A 21295-nucleotide genomic window follows, 5' to 3' on the forward strand; every position below is an offset into this window, starting at 1 on the left:
TTTGTCCCCATGTCTCTGTGTCCCCATGTCTCTGATCCTATTTCTCCCAGTGTCCCCATGTCTCCCAGTGTCTCCATGTCTCCCAGTGTCCCCATGTCTGTATCCACAAGTGCCCCCATTTCTCCCAGTGTCCCCAAGTGTCTCAGTGCCCCCAAGTCTCCCAGTGTCCCCAAGAGTCTCAGGGTCCCCGGGTCTCTCAGTGTCCCCATGTCTCACTGTGTCCCCTAGTATCCTAGTGACATGGGACACACTGAGACATGGGGACACTGGGCAACATGGGGACACTGACACTGTGATACATAGGGACACTGATGCTAGGCTGGCCTTCAAATTCTTTGGACAGACATGCCCCCTTTTTGGGTTTGTTCGCCTTTTTTAGCAGTTCTGGTCACGTGATTCGCGTCAGTGGCCCACCCTTTTACCTCGCCTATTGACTTCCTGCTTCACTGGACACTGCTGTTAGGGGGTATGGATTTATTTGAAAGATGAAAGCATAAATTAGAGAAAGATTAGTCTAGAGTATGTGTTTTCTTATAGCTGCATCCTTTGAGTTTTCCTCCAACACCAACTCCATCAGATACATGACGCTTGAGAGGTATGACTGTTTTAGTGTTTTTGGTCAATAAGATTCTGTAATTAGGCCCATCATAACTTTCAGCACCTTAATCTGGCCCTGGCTGTATATACCCTCACCAACGTAAGTGAAAATTTAATTAGTCTGTTACGATTATTGCTTTAAAATGTTTTCTGCCAAAAAATAAAAAATAAAAGCTACATTATAGGTGTCAGAGCCTCTTTAAAATGTTCAACATATACTGTGTAATATCTTCTGAGTTTTAAATATCTCCAAATAAATATGTCTTATTACATATATGATTTGCATTACAGTTTTGAAGGAATTTATGATCCTGTAGAGCATCCCTCTATGGCAGTGTAATGTCTCTAACAATTTGTGCAAATATTTAACTTAAAACCTAACTATAAAGCAAGTAGTGTTAATGTGCCCCTGTTCTGAGGCCTCTCTATTGGCTGAAACAGCATTTTTTTTTCTTTGGAGATTCAAGTAAACGGACAGTGTTCTCCTTAACCTTATCTTCCTGTTCCTTCAAAATCCTGCAACAAATAAGTAAGAGCATTTTAAAAATATATATGTTTTAAATATGCTGCATGCATTTAAATAGAGAATAAGTGAGAAATACTGTATGTTTTTTATCAAACAAGCGTTGTTCACATTTAAATAAAAAAGTATACAAAAGTAAATTAAAAACAGTTAAAAATCAACAGTTAGAAACGTAAATAGTTTTAAACATTTAACCCCTTAAGGACTGGACTTTTTTTGCGATGTTGTACATTTGCGACCAGGCATCTTTTTGACACTTTTGTGGTGTTTGTGTTTAGCTGTAATTTTCCGCTCTCTCATTTACTGTTCCCATACAAATTATATATTGTTTTTTTCAGGACAAAAGGGGCTTTCTTTACATACCATTATTTATATAATCTCATCTAATTTAATTTAAAAAAAAATGAAAAAAATATGATGAAAAATTGAAAAAAATACACGTTTTTTGAATTTTATGTGAAAAATCTTTTACTCATCTACAAAAGCGAATGAAAAAAACTGCTAAATAGATTCAAAATGTTGTCCTGAGTTCAAAAATACCCAGTGTTTACATGCTTTTTGCTTTTTTTTTGCATGTTATAGGGCTATAAGTACAAGTAGGATATTGCGGTTTCAAAACATACATTTTTAAAATGTATCAATAGTGACATTGTAACACTGTTATCTGTCATAAATTGCTAAATAACACCCCACATGTACATATTTTTTTAAAAGTAGACAACCCAGGGTATTCAATATGGGGTATGTCCAGACTTTTTTAGTAGCCACTTAGTCGCAAACACTGGCCAAAGTTAGCGTTCATATTTGTTTGTGTGTGAAAAAAGTAAAAAACTAAATTGAACGCTAATTTTGGCCAGTGTTTGTGACTAAGTGGTTACTAAAAACGACTGGACTTACCCCATTTGCAATACCTTGGGTTGTCTTCTTTTGCAAATGGTATGCCATCATGGGGGTAATTCTCATTCCTGGGCTACCATATGCTCTCAAAGGCAACGTAACCAACCTGGCCATTTTCAATGTAAAAATATTTGACCTATATATTTGACCCTGTAACTTTCAAAAACGCTATAAAACCTGTACATGGGGGGTCCTGTTCTACTCAGGAGACTTTGCTGAACACAAATATTAGTGTTTCAAAACTGGAAAATGTATCACAACAATTATATCATCAGTAAAAGTGCTGTTTGTGTGTGAAAAATGCAAAAAAAGTCACTTTCACTGACAATATCATCGCTGTGATATGTTTTACTGTTTTGAATCACTAATATTTGTGTTCAGCGAAGTCTCCCGAGTAAAACAGTACCCCCCATGTACATGTTTTAGGGTGTCGTAGAACGTTACAGGGTAAAATACAGTGATAGCAAATTAAATTCTCTGGTCTTTCGGCCTGGGTTGGCAGGCAGGTCCCTTAAATTGCAATCAATAAAATAACTTAATTATGTAAAAATATTACCTAAATACGCACGTAGAATTTAAATATATATGCATATTTATATATTTGAAGTCTACGTGTATATTTATATAATTATTTATGTAATTTTGTATATCGACATATGAATAGTTCGCATTCTTTTTATTTATTTAAATATACATAGATATATATACAATTTCATTCTAAGTGTATTTTGATATAAATATATATATATTAATATCAAAATACAGTTAGAATAAAATTTCGTATAGATATATAATTTTTTTTCAATTTTTTATTATTATTTTTAATTTTTTGAATGTAATTTAAATTATTTATTATTCGTATTTTATAATAATATATATATACAATATATATAGTTATTATATATATTATATATATACGTGTGCAAATTAATTATAAGTGTATTTTTATATTAATATATGTACATATTAATATAAAAATACACTTAGCATGACATTATATATATGATATATAGACATATATTATATAGGTATAATATATGTCTATATATCATATATATACACATATATAATAATATATTTTTTTTTTATTAACTATAACTTTAAATTTTTTTATGATTTTACAGTTGCAGGGAGACTGCCTGTCAGCACAGACAGTCCCCCTGCAGGCAGAGACTAGGACACCTATTGTGACCATGTGGTCGCCCTGTTGGGCGATCACATGGCCCCAGGGGTCCTAAACCGCCATGGGGAGACTGTCTGGGCTGCAGGCAGTCTCCCCACAACGGGAGCACCGCCGATCGCCGCCGGGGGAACGACGGCGATCGGGTAAGTACATTTTAAATTTAGGACGGTTCAGGACCGTCGTCGGTCGGCAACGCAAAAATGCCGATGACGGTCCTGAACCGTCCTGCGTCCTCAAGGGGTTAAACACAAAATTATAATACATAAATGTTTATGCTAGCAGAATGATAAAATGGTTATTATGATATCAGAATAATTGATTGTGTTGGTGATATGTATCAATAGGATGAAGGAAAATAAAAAAGGGTGTCAGAACAGATGCCAGGGTTGTTATGAGAACATCTTAAAGGGATAGTCCACACACCTAAAGCACTTTAACTTGCATTATGTTTGAAGAGTGAGTCCTCAGTTTTAAAATTTACAAAAAGTGCAGATTTCAATAGAAATTGGCAATAAACCTTGTTACACCTCTCGGCTGTCAATCAGACACAGATCATGTTACTTCCTGGTTTGGTTAGCTCGGTGGAGCTAAACTCAAGAAGTAGACAATTTATCAGAGCACCTGCCTTGCAAAGATGTATCATTGAGCTGTATTGGGAGGTTTGTGACAGCCAGTCTAGGCCGGGGAAGAAGGGGAGGTCTTGCAAAGGGTGCAGACGAGATCTGCATATCTTGCAAGATATTTTTAGATACATCCATAATGAAAAAATGTATAATTAAATGTATGCGTGTTTACATTGAGGGTAAAAGGGTGTATCTACTAAATAGTGTGCTTTTTTTTTGTATTTGGGTAGTGGAATGTCCCTTTAACATTAGGTAAATGGTTTCCAAATAAAAATATGCTCTTGTTTACTTTTAGAAACTGCTATATAGGCAAGAATCAACACTGTTATACTATATTTTTTAACAAATGGTGGAAATTATCTTAAAGGAGTAAAATTACCAGTTAATTATTTAATTAAACAGGTGTCTTCAAATTCATTGCGATTATGCCACACTGCATCATTTGTAGAACATCCTTCTTTGGTAAAAGCTTAATGCTGTAAAAACTATAAATTGAATCAACCATTTGAGCCCATTGAAAACATTAGAATAAATGCTAGGGAAATTCTAATTGTCTGTAACCTTAGGCCATGGTGGAGTTAGACAAGTAGGCAGAAAAATATAAATAAAATTACATGAGACATGCACAAAAATATCAGAGCACAGAAAGTTACATTTTCATATTGCTTATTCTTTCCCTGTGCATTTCTGCGTATTTTTTCACATAGAATGCCAATTATTCCTTTTCATATATCGATACAAGAAAAATCTAATACCACCTAAACACTATTTCATGGCCATGTGTTCATGGACTCTTTATTAAAATTAAAAATGTAAAAGTTAATCATGTTGCCCTCTTACATTGACAAAGAGATTATTGATCTTTAAGGGAAGTGATAATTACTTGGCAAAGAATCCAGCATATGTGCTTAAAGAAGCAATTTCCAAAATTACTACTGTAGATATAATGGATTCTCAAGCAGATGTTGGCAGTGCTCTCAGTGAGATTATTATGACAATAATTCATGTGAAGATGCTATGCAACATCTGTCAGTCGTCAGCATTGTCATACCACTAATATATGTCAAAAACTGTAACAAAACACCCCAGTAACCAACAATTACTGAACAGGGTGCATGTTGCTATATTCTTTAACAAAGATATAATTCAATATTCTGTTTTTTAATGTGCTATTCTGATCTGCAATCTATCTCTAAGTAACGCTGCAGACACTACTTAGATGATACCACTAATGCTCTGTGAAGGCACTGTGATAAAGAAAATCATTCTTCTTACCTTGCTAAATTAAGTATGGATTCCGTTACGTTGTGCCCAGTGTAGGCACTGCATTCATTGAACATGAAATTGTAATCCTAGGGGGGAAAAAAAGATTTGCTGTTATCGAGAGATGTAGCAGCACTTTCTGTGAACATTTCTACATTTAATTTTAGCAGATTATTTGTATATTTTTATCTACACACTGGTAATGTTTCTTTAACTGTTTTTACTTTATTGATCTGTTTGCTATTCTGTTCTGACTCAGTGTATTGTGTTGTATCTTAGAAAACAATTTTCAAATAGATGATTTTTTTTTTAGCAAATATGTCTTGTATTGTGTGTAGCTAAAGTGGCTCATACTACATGCGCAGCTGCTCTTTCATAAAAATGGATATGTGAAATGTTAACATTGCATTCTTGGGAAATGAGATGATACCCCATTTGTAAGAAAAGCTATAATCATGTTCATGTGTGCGAGTGACACAGTGATCCTGATTGTCTTTACGCTGATCAGCCAGAACAGGTTACTTTTTAATGTTTGCTTCCTAGTGTTGACATGGTTGTTTGTGCCTGTAGGGAGAGATAGGCTTTATATAGGTAAGAGAAAGGTAGGTTACTACTTATGTTGACCAATGTATTACAGATTCAGCTGTAGATCTTGTATATGTTCCAGCACAGTGACAGATTATCCATAAATTGGAATGCCTGAGAGTCTGCCTGACCAAATTACCGCATAGTTGATAATCATTCTTGCACCGATGACATCAACATCTAGCTGACATTCATTCATATTCATCTGTGATTTTTTTTTTATCTTTTGCTGTATTCCCTTCTATACCCCTTTTTTTCCTTTCCATTGTTTTTCCTATATATATATATTAGTGTAATTATTGACTGTATTCATTTTGAGATTTATCTTCCTCACATATAGGAAAAATGTGTCTGAGGGGTTTAAATGGGACTAAGGCAAATTGTACCATCTAACCCCTCAAAATAGCCTGCAGTCCCAGTACTAAAACCATTTTTGTTAGTGGAACTCCATTGACCATTCTATCAAATAAAATCTCACAGAGCAAACTTAACAAATAGGTGCATTGCAATTAGGCCACTGAAAATAGGAATTAGGACACCATTCTGTTACACGTTATTAGGTTTTTGGCTACATGAGTCATTTTGTTTAATGCACACATTTTAATATATATGTTGATGATTATTACAGTTTATTTTTTTATACCGTTCAATAGATTATTTATCTCTGTCAGTTATGTGCCAGAGACCAGAGACACTCTCATTTAAATTTGCCATCTTGTTGAAAAAAAAAAAAACTTACCGTATATACTCGAGTATAAGCCGAGTTTTTCAGCACATTTTTTGTGCTGAAAAACCCCAACTCGGCTTATACTCGAGTCAATAGTCTGTATTATGGCAATTTGCATTGCCATAATACAGACTGGGGGCTGTGGGGATCTTACTTACCTCTCCTGCAGCTCCTGTCAGCTCTCTCCTCCTCTGCGCCGGTCCGTTCAGCAACTCGGTCAGCTCCCAGTGTAAATCTCGCGAGAGTCGCGGCTCTCGCTAGACTTACAGTGTGAGCTGATAGAGGAGTTGACCGGACCGGCGCGGAGGAGGAGGGAGCTGACAGGAGCTGCAGGAAAGGTAAGTAACATCTCTGCCAGCCCCCCTCCCCCCCACTGAACTGCCAATGCCACTGGACCACCAGGGAAGGAGAGCCCCCCTCCCTGCCATATATCAAGCAGGGAGGGGGGACGAAAAAAAAATAATAATAATAATAAAATAAAAAAAATAATTAAATTAAATAAATAATAATAATAAGAAATAATAAAAAAAAATATGAAAATAATTTTAAAAATAATAATAACATTGCCCACCCCCCACCAAAGCTCTGCAACACACACACAAACACACACTGCACACATACACACACACACACTGCACTCATACACACACACTGCATTCATACACACACATTGCATTCATACACACACACTGCATTCATACACACACACTGCATTCATACACACACTGCATTCATACACACACTGCACTCATACACACACATTGCATTCATAGACACACTGCATTCATACACACACACTGCATTCATACACACACACTGCACTCATACACACACTGCACTCATACACACACTGCACTCATACACACACACTGCATTCAAACACACACTGCACTCATATACACACACTGCATTCATACACACACACTGCACTCATATACACACACTGCACTCATACACACACACTGCACTCATACACACACACTGCACACATACTGCACTCATACACACGCTGCACTCATACACACACACTGCATTCATTATACACACACTGTAAATAAATATTCAATTAATATATATTTTTTTAGGATCTCATTTTATTTAGAAATTTACCAGTAGCTGCTGCATTTCCCACCCTAGTCTTATACTCGAGTCAATACGTTTTCCCATTTTTTGGGGGTAAAATTAGGGGCCTCGGCTTATATTCGGGTCGGCTTATACTCGAGTATATACGGTACTCTGAACAAAAATTGAAAGGCAATCATAACAGCATTCATGATAATGTAAAAATGTAAGTTAGATATGTTTGGTGTTTTAAATAAGTGTTAAAGTAATTATAAATATTTAACCAAGAATACATATTCTAGGTTATAGCAGAGATTCTTTCCGCATGCTATATTTTACATTTGTTGGTTACCTAGATTTAAATCCTTACGAGAATTCTTAGCAGTCTAAGGCATTTCCAATGCAACCTCACTTAATTGTAATTTTCTTGGCTTATTATCTTTAATTGCTATTTAGAAACTGAACAGCTGTATAAGATGCTCTCAAAAGAACATGTGTTTGCTGTTTATTTGATGTTATATATATATATATATATATATATATATCCCTTTATTTATTAACTATATTGCATAACATTTTACCATTCAATATTGAGTGTAGGAGGAAAGCACATGTATTGACAAGTCCAATAAAAGTAGCAATGGTGGTTATAAAAAAACATTTTTGTCTTTTTAGAACGGATACAGCGAGGGTAGACCAGAACTAGTTTAAGACCCCATAAATAGGATTGTATTTTAGATAGATAGACAGACAGACAGACAGACATAGCATATGATCACAGATCCCTTTTAGGCTGGAAATTGACATAGTACAAACTGCAGAAATCTGACTTTTCATTTATTTTACATGTTTAGGACAAAGGAGTGATGCATGGATTCTTTAAGGGTTCCTGATATGAAAATCCAGACCGCAATACAACTTAGAGAGAGTAAAAATTCTTGGCCATCAACAAAACCGATGATTAGGCAGTGTCCAATTTGACTTCTGATTTGTGGCAGCGTTGCCCAATTTGCCATGGGATCTAGAAGGTGTAAATTAATTTAGGATGGATAATGTGGTGGGGCTTCTCTGTGTGCATGTGTATCTGTGTATGTGTGTGTGTGTGTATCTGTGTATGTGTGTGTGTCGTTTTATGTAATAAAATTTCAAACATGATGATGATGAGATGGTGGAGAACCTGCCTACGATAGTATCTAGTGAATTTATAGCGACATTATGTACTGTACCTTAGCTAAATGTTCTCCTAGGCCAAGTGGAACTTCTCTTTCTTTTTCAATGTCTATTTTGTTGCCTAGCATTAGTATAGGAATGTTTTCACCTGCAGCTTCCTGTAAAGGGATAAAACCTTTAGATTAGACACATTTCAGCAAATACACATGACTGACGGGCAACCTATCAATAATAAAAGCACCACCCTTGGATCGTATTACCTATTAATAGCTACATAGTCCAGAGTTCAAACATCTAACCCAGGAAACTTTGAAAGAAAATTCCAAGCACCATAAAAAATACAGTGTAGTGGAGTGGCCCTGGCACCTATTCTTTGTAAGTAGTCAAACTGGTTTAGAATGGTTTGACTTCTCATCTGGGTTTCACCGATTGCTATCTCCATTACTTCCGATAGAAAATAGGAAGCTCTCGGTTTGAGCTAAGCCACGATCAGCTGGATCTATTAGATTTCTATGAGAGTTAGTGGAGGCGGAGGAGTTGTACCTGGTGGACCTCACACAAGAAGTTCAGCTGCTCATTGTAAAATCCTGTACCAGGTCACTCCTAGCAACATAACCACTACAGTAGTGGCTACAGTGCTTGGAGTGTTTCTTTAACGATCACATACCTGTGAAGAGCTGAGATTTTCATTTTGACTGGATACTATGAAAATATTTCTGTTAGTCGTATATCTTTTATTGTTTAGTAATTATATGTGTCATTCAAAATTAAAATCCCCTTACACAATCTTCCTTTCCACAAAAAAAACCATCATGATCATATTTTTGGCCCTTTTCACTGAAAATCAATTAAGGAGAATTTAATTTAAACTTAGCATACACTCCAGTCCATAATATTGATTCCAGTGGTTTGTGGTTTCATTAAGACTAGTGTAGCCCACTGGCAGTAGAGCTCCTATTAATAAACACATTTTGTTTATTATAATTGGTTGTAATAAAATATGTAATATGCAACTCAGACAATTAAAATCATGTTTTCCAGAGATGTGCAGTAAAGCCTAATATAGTGAGAGACGTGCAGTAAAATCGGGAATACTCTGATGTGCACCCTCAGGGAAGTTCTAGATAATAAATAAAAACTATGTATTGAGTTGTTATATTTTGTGTGAAATCAAGATTGACTGTTTGTATGTTTGTTCAGTTTGCTTCTAATCTTTTTATTCGAAAACACATTTTTTTCCAGTACTAACATGAAGCATACACTTTTTAACATCATTACGGTAAATCATTCCACTTAATTAAGAAACATATATTTATAAGACTTGGGATGCATGACAAGAACATAAAATCAGAAAACAAAGCATTTCAGAAATACATTTCTGTTCAGGGCTATTTTAAAAAAAACTATATATATATTGTGTTTGTCTTTTAATTTATTTACCATAAATAAATGTATCAGGTTTTGTCAGAGTCATTACAGATGTTTAAAACAGCAATTGGATAAATACTTGGAAAAACATGACATACAGGGATTTAATTTCTAATTAGTGGGGAAATAGCTGCTTGATCCAAGGAGACATCCGACTGCTATTTTGGGGTCAAGAAGGAATTTTTGCAAATTTGTTGCAAAATTGGAAGCGCTTCAGACTAGGTTTTTTTGCCTTCTTTTGGATCAACAGCAAAAACATATGTGAGGAAGGCTGAACTTGATGGACGCAAGTCTCTTTTCAACTATTTAACTATGTAACTATGTACCACCCTTCTTAGAAATATTGAGGGGTGCAAAAAACCATGTCTTGTAACACTTCTGATAGGGCCAAAACAACTAAATAGAAGGAGCAACATACAAGTAGGTGTGACAAAATATAACAATAAAAATGATGAAATGCACTGCTTAATAGAATGGCTTAAACAATGCATATAATCTGAAATAGCATTACAATGCGAATAGTGTTAATGATAATATTTACATTAGCAGTATACCATACATTGTGCTACTTACTCCACTCCCTGGGACACTATGGTCACCAGAACAACTACAGCTTATTGGATTTGTTCTGGTGAGTAGAATTATTACCTTCAGGCTTTTTGCTGTAAACACTGTCTTTTCAGAGAAAATGCAGTGTTTGCATTACAGCCTAGTGATAACTTCACTGGCCACTCCTTTAGATAGCTGTTAGAGATCCTCCCTGGGTTATGGCTGCCTAAAATGCATCCAAACATTCAGTATCTCCTCCCTCTGCATGCAGACACTGAACTTTCCTCATAGAGATTCATTGATTCAATTCACATCTATGAGGAGATGCTGATTGGCCAGGGCTGTGTTTGAATCATGCTGGCTCTGCCCCTGATCTGCCTCCTCCTTGTTAGTCTCAGCCAATCCTATGGGGAAGCATTGTGATTGGATCAGGCCACCACTTCTGATGATGTCAGTAGACTGCTTGTTTTTTTTTTTTTTTTTTAGGCAAACAGCATGCAGAGTTACAGCTTCTGGCTTGAATACAGTAAGATTTTGCTATATTTATGGAGGCACGAGGAGCCCAAGGGGGATAGATGGTGATGTTACCACTATAGGTTCAGGAATACATGTTTGTGTTCCTGACCCTATAGTGATCCTTTAAGGAGTCCTTAGTACATTAACCTGTGCAGGCTCCTGTACTATACTGGAGTGTGAAGGGGACTGATGTAATTTACAACTCCAGCTGAAAAAGTTGCTTCTCAGCTGAGAGCTTGTCTACTAGGACAGTGATTCCCAAACCAGTCCTTATGGCGCACTAACAATCTAGGGTATATGTGTTTCCCTGTTTTATTCCAGTGGAGAAAATGACAAAACCTCGACCATTGGGGGGTCTTGAGGACTGGTATGGAAAGCACTGTTGTAGGGTTTACTAAAACGTTTTTCATTCCATTTTAAACCAAAACCGACCTTAATGCGTATGCACAGTGCTGGTAGCAAAGGAGTTCATATTGCTGCTGTGCACTTACATGTAATGTATCAATGAAAATAAAAATTCAGATTCACTTCATAAAGACAAATGCCCATCTTATTCTCATTTATTGTTCAGAAAAAAATGAAAAGCCATAAAATAAATAAAAATCTTATCAGTTTTTTAACAGAAGCAAATTGTTATATATATTTTTTAATTTGGGAGTTTATCACAAACTTATTAGCTAGACAGCAATCTCCAACTTAACCAAGCAGCGCACCAACAATTGTGCCCTAAAGTCAAATGTCACGTCACTACAACTTGTTGATTAGTGAATAAGCCAATACTGAAAGGAAAGACATTAAGTGGGAACGTCTTACCTCCACGCTGCTCAGCCACTGTCGAACTGAAGTAAATGTGTCTTTAGATGTAATATCATACATTATAATGACTCCATCTGCTTTTCTAAAGAATTGCTTTGTAATGCTTCGGTACCTTGATAAAGAAAATAATAAATAAATAACTATCCATCCTTTTGAAATAACGGATTCCATTTCTCACAATTTACCTGAAATATTATCTATGTTCAACACAAATCAAATGTCTGTATATAAAAGCCTTTTCAGCAGAATACATAATTGGTTAACTGCCTTTTTGCGAGACTGGAGTGTAGTTGATGTGTTTTAGCAATAAATAAAAGACAATTTCAGTGATATAAATATGATACCTATAAAGTTTTTAATGACCAACTAAATTTTCTGGATACAGTTCCTAAAGCACCGAACATATTTATAATAGAGATAAATAATTAATTGCATTGCTTTAAGAGTTATTTAGTAAATACCAGGAAGCTCTTACACTATCATGTTGACACACTGGCATAATTAAAGTATGCATTCTTCTAAAGAGCCAGTAAAAAAAAAAAAAAAATACTCAGATTGACTGATGAGATCCCTCTACCAAACAATTAAAGGGACACTATAGTCACCAGAACAACTATAGCTTAATATAGCTGTTCTGGTAAATTTATTCAGTCCTTGCAGGCTTTTCAATGTAAACACTGTCTTTTCAGAGAAAAAACGGTGTTTACATTATAGCCTAGGGCAGGCATAGGCAACCTTCGGCACTCCAGATGTTTTGGACTATACCTCCCATGATGCTTTGCCAGCATTATGGGTGTAAGAGCATTATGGGGGATGTAGTCCACAACATCTAGAGTGCCGAAGGTTGCCTATCTCTGGCCTAGGGACACCTCCAGTGGCAGTCACTCAGACGGCCACTAGAGGTACTTTCTGGGTCAGTGCTCCACAACATGCTCTGCATGGAGACGCTGAACTTTCCACATAGAGATGCATTGATAAATTGATTACCACCTGGCCACCATGGCTGAGATCATCAGAATAAACAATCTCAGCCTATCCAATGCTTTCCTATGGGAAATACACAATATTGTGGGATCAGATCTCTAGTGGCATTTGGATAGTAGGTAATATCAATATATGTAGGATCAAGGTCCGACATGGCATTGGGGCATGAGCAAGAAATGGTATACATACAATATTATTTATAAGGTCTAGACAAAGAAGTAGAGTGGTCAAAAACGCCAGTGACATCAGGACGAATTGGGTCATTCAATCAAGGACATATTGACGACTTCAACGACAATTCAAAAGAATGGATACTGAGTACAAACAAAGCGATTCTGTGACATTGAAGGCCTCCATTTGACACAAGCCTTAATTCCGAAATTTAAGATGATGATGAGCTAGATTTTTAGAAGTACAGAACAAAAGGTATGTGGTCTATGAAGCGAGTTCTTAAAAAAACAAGTAAAAAAAGACTAATAAGTGTTATATGCTTCTACAGATATGTAGACAAAAAAAAGAAATGGTCCAAGAGGGATCTAAGGCAGACAGCAGTAGCATTAAACAGCATTGTTACAGTTCAACAAATCATCTCCATGAAATCTAAATACATCAACATAATTTGCATTGCACAAGGCTGTGATTAATTAAATAAGACGAGTACATTTTTACTGACCTTTCTTGTCCTGCTGTATCCCAAAGCTGCAATGCTATCTGACTATTATCCACCGTTACGGTCTTGACGCTGTAATCAACACCTGCCCACAAGCATATAGAAAAAATATAATTGAATTCTACAACAACAGATGTAAACTGCCCTGAATTCAGTTGAACAATCATGATTTGGGAAGTGACCCTCTGTCCTAGGTTTTTTTTTCTCTGGTGCCCCACTTCTGTCAACTCCAGAAAAAAGAGTCCCCAAACGCCCTCATGCTGCCGAAGGAAAATCTCTATGAAGATAACTATACCATGACTATTCTGTTCCAATTACAATTCACATTATTCTGCAACAGTTTGAAAATTGTTTTACTTAATTTAGGGTTTGCTGAAAAATGTTACTGTAAGTTCAGAGTTTTGGCATCAGAATTAAAGCTTTCTGCAAATTTAGAGTTTAGAAAATAATCCTCAGTGTATAGATATTTGTCTAGCCACAAGAAATTAATAACCATAGCCAGTGTTTTCCCATGGAAACTCACCACGCTAGTCCCAAGCATTGAAAATCCCAACAGCATTTATTAGAAAAGGACCTGAATCTCTTTTCATGATGTATGGAAGAGAGCTGGAACCTTTACTTCCCCTAAACATTTAATTTCCCTCCTGACACTCATTTCATGGACAAGAAAATATAGGGTTATAAAATGCATTTGTAATGTTGGTTAAAAGCAGAACAAGAATAAAGTATGCATGGGTAGCCGTGTGGTGTCTTTGACACTATAACTTGTAATATCACATATTTCAACCTACTTTTGTAACACTAATCGAACTCCTGAGGGCTACTTAACATTGTATTTAAAAGTTCTGTGGCAGTCAAACCCTGATTGATAAGTAATGGAGCACACAAAGAAGAGCATTTAAGCTGGGAAAATTGTTTCTAGAGATTTGTACTTGACAATGAACAAAAGATCAATTTTGTTCTTAAAGAGTATTTCATTTACTGACCATGTATATTTCGAATGGTACTCATTGTGTTATATTTCAATTCGGTGCATAATTTCAGGATAACATTGAAAAGAAAAAACCGTCTACAAATTAGATTAATTTGGTCTCAAAGCGTTGATTAAAATCTAAGTAATCTAATTTTGTGAAATCTGAATTAATATTGGATAGCTGCATTAAATAAAACTGCCTTCTCATAAAAAGAACCAGTGTTGAATAACTTGTATAGATCATTTCAGAAAGAGAGATTGTTGAAATCGGTTCTATTTTACTGGAAAACTCAGCTGCATCATTAGTACAAAGATATCGACAGAAAAGAACGTGTGTGATAAAGGGCTCGCCCAATAAGGGGTTAGTCAATAAAATTCTTATCCAATGTTTGCTGCACTGTCATGGAGTGCCAGACATTAGCTGCCAAAGCCAGAAATATCTAGGCAAACCCAGAAGGTTTGGGCTTGTGGTGATATATGAATGCTCGACATCTTTATGCATGTGAGGGTGAGTTTCGTTTTTTTGTAATACTTCTTGCTAAGACCAGATGGAATGGTGTCCTGGATGACGACATAGCTTTTATGATTACCCCATCCTGACGTTCATGTTAGTGGCCAAAGTGTAACCCATTTGAAATTGCTATTTTAAGTGTAAGATACTTTAACTAATAACAAAGAACAACTATTAAACTGCACAGATCCATTGCAATGGAAAGCACTTTGAGCTCCAAGAAACGCGTGGATCTAACGATAGCAGTGTGGACAGAGTCTATGGCACGAAAACCACAAGGACGCTGCAAGAACAGGTTTTCGAATAATGGAAGGGAGCAAACTGTTTCCTGCTAAAATATGCCATTCATCTACTGGTATTGTGTGTTGCTTTGTGCACAATATAAGATTTTGCCACACATTTGTGTGGTTCCTCTATATAGGGTAATGTTTACCACAATTTTTCATTTCTGTACATAAATCATGTATAGTTTTACTGCGCCATTAGTCCATTTATGTTAACACCATACAAAATTTCTATTCTTATTTCTTTGAGATGGATTGTGTTAAATAAACACTCAAAGCACTACAACTACTACAGCTTGTTACAGTGGTCAGGGCTGCCATCAGAAATTTTGGGGCCCCAGGGCCTGCTCCCGAGTATGTCCATAGGGCTCATCCTGAGTCCGCCCACAAGGACGCAGTGTGTGTAGTGGACGCAGTTTGTTTGCTGCATGTGGTGTGTGTATAGAGGATGTGGAATGTATGTAGCAGAAGCAGAGTGGATGTAAAGTGGATGCAGAATTTGTGTTTAACCTCTTAAGGACCAAACTTCTGGAATAAAAGGGAATCATGACATGTCACACATGTCATGTGTCCTTAAGGGGTTAAAGTGGATGCGGTGTGTGTAATGGATGCAGTATATGTAGTAAATGTAGAGTGTGTGTTTGTGTGGTGGATGCAGTGTGTATAGTGAGTATAGTGAATGCTGAGAGTGTGTGTATATCAAATACAGAGTATGTATAGTGAATACAGAGTGTTTGTGTGTGTGTGTGTGTGTGTTCATTTGTGTGTGTGTGTGTGTGTAGTGGATGCAGTGTGTGTAGAGTGAATGCAGTGTGTGTGTTTGTTTAGTGAAGGGTTATCAATTAACTTTTCCCGTGGACCCTTTGACATAGTGTATCATCAGTGTTTTCCCATCCCACCCAAAAAAAAAAAAAATACTTTGTGCCGTAGCATAAACCTTTCAATTAGCAGAGCATAATGTTTTCTTCTTTGGAACTTTTTTTTTCCCGCTATGTATACACACTAATTTCTACAAATAGTAAACAGATTGTAGTACTTAGAAGCAGGTGTGCTTCTGTGTTTAGAGTTGATGTTTGTATATAATTTTAGCATTTTAATACAGGGATGTGTTTGTATGTAATGTGTGCATATTTGCATGCAGAGGTGTGTTTGCGTGTATTGTTGGATTTTTAAATGCGAATGTACATTTGTGTGTAGCATTAGAAACATAGAATGTGACGTCATATAAAAACCATTTGGCCCATCTAGTCTGCCCTGTACTGGGGTTTGTCTATAAATTTAGAGCTCAGGGGTGTCTCTTTATGTCATGTTTGTGTTTGCAGGATCGTGTGTTGTGTTAGTGTTTGATTGTTGGGATGTCTGTACGTGTACTGCCACATACATACTTACACATTTACAAACAGAAACACACTGACACATACACAGTCATATACACATTAACACATACACATACACACACACACTGACACAGATACACACGCCTTGACACACAGATGCACACATTGGCACATACAAACACAGATACACACGACACATTCATACAGACACACAGATATACACAACTTGACACACAGATACACACTGGCACACACACACAGATACACACACTGGCACATACACACACTGGCACATAAACTCACTGACAGATACACTGACACATACACACAGATACACATTGGCACACAGATACAGACACTGACATACAGTTACACAGATGGACATGCCTTGACACACAGATACACACACTGGCACATACACACACTGACAGATACACTGACACATACACACAGATACACACACTGGAACACAGAAACAGACACTGACATACAGATACACAGATGGACACACCTTGACACACAGATACACAAACTGGCACATACACACACACATTGACAGAAACTGGAACACAGAGACAAACACTGACACACAGATACACACACCTTGGTACACAGATACACGCACACTGAAAAAATTACACACATTGGCACATACTCACACACACCGACAGATACACATTGACATACAGATACACAAACTGACACAGATATATACACACATAGACACATACACACACATGTTTATATATAGAATCACCCTCCTGTTCACTTACCCTTTTTCTGCAGGAAGGTGACTTCCTTTAGTGCTGCTGGCTGAGGCTGCTGTGCGGCTCGGTCCCCGCTGCTCCCTTTCTCCCTCAAGCCGGGGCTCTATCAGGTGCATTGGGAGGAAGTGCTTTCACAACTTCCAGCATGCCACGCTACAGGGGCTCAGTCGCGGTGATTTAGCGATACCCATTGGGGGCCCTAAATGCTTGGGCCACCCGATGGGCAAATCGCTGTGGAACCTCAATTTTGTTCTTGCGGAACCCTAGGGTTACGCCGAACACCAACTGGGAAACGCTGGTGTACTGGATGTAGTGTGTGTATAGTGAATGCAGAGTGTGTGTTTGTGTAGTGCATGTAGTGTTTATGTGTATTTGATGCAATGTGTGTAGTGGATGCAGTGTGTGTTTTTGTGTAGTGTGTGTAAATGTTGTGTCGAATAGGGATAGCATTCTGTGGGGAAAACAGAGCAGTTTTGTATTCATTTATTTTAAAATATTTTACTTTATTCCCGCCTCCTTGCTTCTTACTGGTGGCCAGGGAGGGGGCAGATGACATTCCCTGGTTATCCGGTTGCTCAGTACAGTGAGCCAGGTGCTCTACAAAGCCAGCACCATCTTTACTTCCCAACTGATCCCTCCTCTAACTCTCGTGAGCCTTGCCTTATGGCAACCCCGTGGCAACACTCCTACAGCCAAGGGACTCCCGAGAGTTAGAGATAGAAGAGCAGTTGGGAAATAAAGACTGAGTGTGCTGCAGGCCCCTCTGCTGTGTACAGGTAGCCGGGGCCCGCAAGTGCACATACATATAGCGATAATCGCTATATGTATGTGCTCATAGAGAATGTAGGGGCCGTGCCACCCAGGACCTCCACGCCCGTGACAACTGTTATGGTTGTCACCCCCTGATGGAGGCCCTGATAGTGGTTATGGTGCCAGGAGTGCTCGTGTCTTCCCAGGGTAATTTGCCAAACCATCTAAAAACAATTTGACAACTTACCTGAGTCTCGTAGTACACGCACCACATGAGAAGCCAGATGTCTAACCTGAGCTAAGCATGGCCAGATACAGCCATTGGAAAAGAGCACCCACTCTTAAATGGTTTGACATATTACTCTGTGAGTGTTCCAGGGCACCTCTGGCACCATAGCCACTATAGAGGGCAGCAGTGGTTATGGTGATTGGAGTGTTCCTTTAAACATTGACGAGCACCACTATTTTGAGTCTGTTTATAGTTCACTACCATGTGGAGATTACCAATACAGCTGTAAGTGACTTTTGGTTAATCTATTTTTATTAAATACATGGAAAGGTGCTCTTGGCCATGTTGTACATGTGTAAGTGGGTCCCAATAATTTGTACGGGAATATGTGCAGGAATGAAAATTTGGTTAAGAAGTTAAGAAGAGACTTATTAAATTTTAAGCTGTAGTTGCTGACAAATACTAGAGTTGTATTCAGATAACACTTGGGGTCTAGGGAACCACAGCTTAGGAGTCCTGCCACGCGCAGTGTAAACAAATAACAAACATTCTAGGTATTTATTACACTTTATATATGTTTAGTGGCTAATTTGTTTACAGTTTTTGTTGTTCATTCTGCCTTACCCACGGTTGCTGATGTCCCAGGAAAAAAACTGCCTTCACAAAATCTCCTGAGAAAGGATGTCTTTCCAACACTGGAATTTCCAACCATTACTATCTTGAATAAACGATCTGGAGGTGAATACATGTGTTCTTCCTTTAAATAAATGAATGCAGGTTTAGTACAAATGCATTATGTCCATAGAGACTGATATACAAGGGATATTGACATGAAAAGAAACTGTCAAACAACAAAGGATAAAAATGTAAATGATGTGAACCATTATCTGTCAAATTTTTAGGTTTACAACTAAACAATGTGTTACTGTGAAGTGAGAAAAAGTTGCAAAATTTTGATCGACATTAGAGATATTTTCTATTTTAGCAGTTATTGCTCAACCCTGATGCTGTTTCCTTTGTTGTCAACTTACTAAAACTTTGAAACGAAATCCTTTAAGTAGTGGATTTGGGTTGCATTGCAAAAATGGGTTGCAAAAATTCACTTCTTTTCACTTCCATACCATTACTGGTCCTGAGAAATGTATCTCTAAGTTTTAAAATATTAGAAGCTTAGCACAGGGAGACTGTAAATTCTACAAGACCAATCCTCTGGTAAACTGTGTCGATCAGTGTTAAAAGGGTTCTTGAACATCTTTTAGGTTGGAAGAAAGGAAGCAAGAACTCTGAATGTGGAGGCCGCAACAGCAATGTCTATTGAAAAACCGATTCCTGGTTTTAACTTGTCAACTGTATTTCTTATATATGAGCATTGTGCCCAAAAACAGTCAGGAAATTAGGATTCTGCTGGTGCTTTTCTACTGTTTTCCTCAAAATGCAAGAAGATTATTTAAAATCAATCCATATACATGATATTTAATTATTTGTATGTGTTTCCATTTGCCAAATCTACTGTGTCATACAGGATAACAGATATTGTAAAATCTTAAATAAATGTAAAAATCTTTACAGTTTTCGGGTGTGCTTGGACAGCTGCAGATTAATATTAGGGGTTACTTGCTAAAAGGGGGTGCCTGCAATCACAGTGATGTAGACAGTTATGCCATTCATTCTCTTCCAGGCTTTCTACAAAGGGTTAGGGAGTACATTGGAGAGCACCAATATCAACTGCGACACTCTTAGAAATGAATGTTAGTCCATATGAAAGGGAGTAATGTAGTTGAAGCTTCTGAAAACAGACCCCTCTTTTTTTTACCAATCCAAGGTTGCCCCAATTCATCAGTACAGACACAATGGGACAAATCCTAACCAGAGATTATTTACCCATGGCCTCTGGAAGAACTGCAACTGCAAGTTCCCATTATCAAATTTTGGAGGCACATATTTAATAAAAAAAATAAACAATTGTGTAAAGCTGGATAAGATATATATAAAGCTTTCAATCATGTCCACCAATTTGTTCCATACAGCACAAATAAGTAGATGGCATGTGGCATAAAGAATTACCCCTTGGGTTCTAAAGGAACAGCAGTAGTATAACTGCTAAATGCAGGATCATGTTATACACGTTTGCATTAACAGTTTATCAGCATTTATCATCTAGCTTCGAAGTATTTCACTTTTTATACTATGAACCAACCTAGCCTGTGATTTGCAAGTCCCTCATGTTTCATTTTATTATCTACACATATACTTATCTAATTAGTAAAGAGAAACTTTTACACAAATAATATGTTTATTCAACATTCACCATCATAAAATGCAACTATAAATGAAAATAAGGTGTCTTACACTTGATAACGTTTCTTTTCCAACTGGTTGCCCTCGTGGGGATGACGGTACCTCTTCACTAGGAATCCGAACATCTCTCCTGATAGATTCTGAGACTTCACTTGTGTTATCTTCATACTCATCAATCTCTTCCCACTGATGTAGGGGTCTTTCTTGCTGGATTTCAAAAATCTGGGGCAAGGGATCTTCTTCAATTGATATAATTCTTTGTAACTGTCTTTTTGTACTATGTCTGAGTTCGAGAATAGGTTCAGGGTCGCTAGTGGATGATGAATACCCATTCAAACCAACAGGACTCTTTTTTGTTTGGAATCCATCTTCTTCTTCAGAAGATTGACTGTAAGAATGTAGAAAATCATTACGTGACTGGCAAAAAAAAGTGCCTTCTAACATGAATTTTCTTACAGGATTCAAGGTTTTAATTACTTGAATTATATATTGATAAAATATAAATGTAGCCTTTAGGTAAAGAGTCAGATACTGTCATATTAAAATAATATAT

At 37.0% G+C, this 21295-nt stretch overlaps 1 protein-coding gene across 1 annotated transcript in view; it reads right to left on the reverse strand.

The window, feature by feature from the left end:
- Window positions 1-692: 692 nt before the first annotated feature.
- The window catches only part of CRACR2A (calcium release activated channel regulator 2A), a 148426-nt gene continuing 127823 nt past the window's right edge, over window positions 693-21295 (reverse strand). Inside the window, exons 12-18 of the mRNA XM_063447792.1 lie at window positions 20794-21130; window positions 19069-19201; window positions 13597-13678; window positions 11937-12051; window positions 8687-8788; window positions 5099-5175; window positions 693-1113 (exon numbers count right to left, since the gene is read on the reverse strand). Of these exons, the coding sequence (XP_063303862.1) occupies window positions 1023-1113; window positions 5099-5175; window positions 8687-8788; window positions 11937-12051; window positions 13597-13678; window positions 19069-19201; window positions 20794-21130 (937 nt within the window). The 3' untranslated portion in view covers window positions 693-1022. The remainder of the gene's footprint in view (window positions 1114-5098; window positions 5176-8686; window positions 8789-11936; window positions 12052-13596; window positions 13679-19068; window positions 19202-20793; window positions 21131-21295) is intronic.

The sequence above is a fragment of the Pelobates fuscus genome, chromosome 3 (genome assembly GCF_036172605.1).
Source record: "Pelobates fuscus isolate aPelFus1 chromosome 3, aPelFus1.pri, whole genome shotgun sequence".
Taxonomy (NCBI): domain Eukaryota; kingdom Metazoa; phylum Chordata; class Amphibia; order Anura; family Pelobatidae; genus Pelobates; species Pelobates fuscus.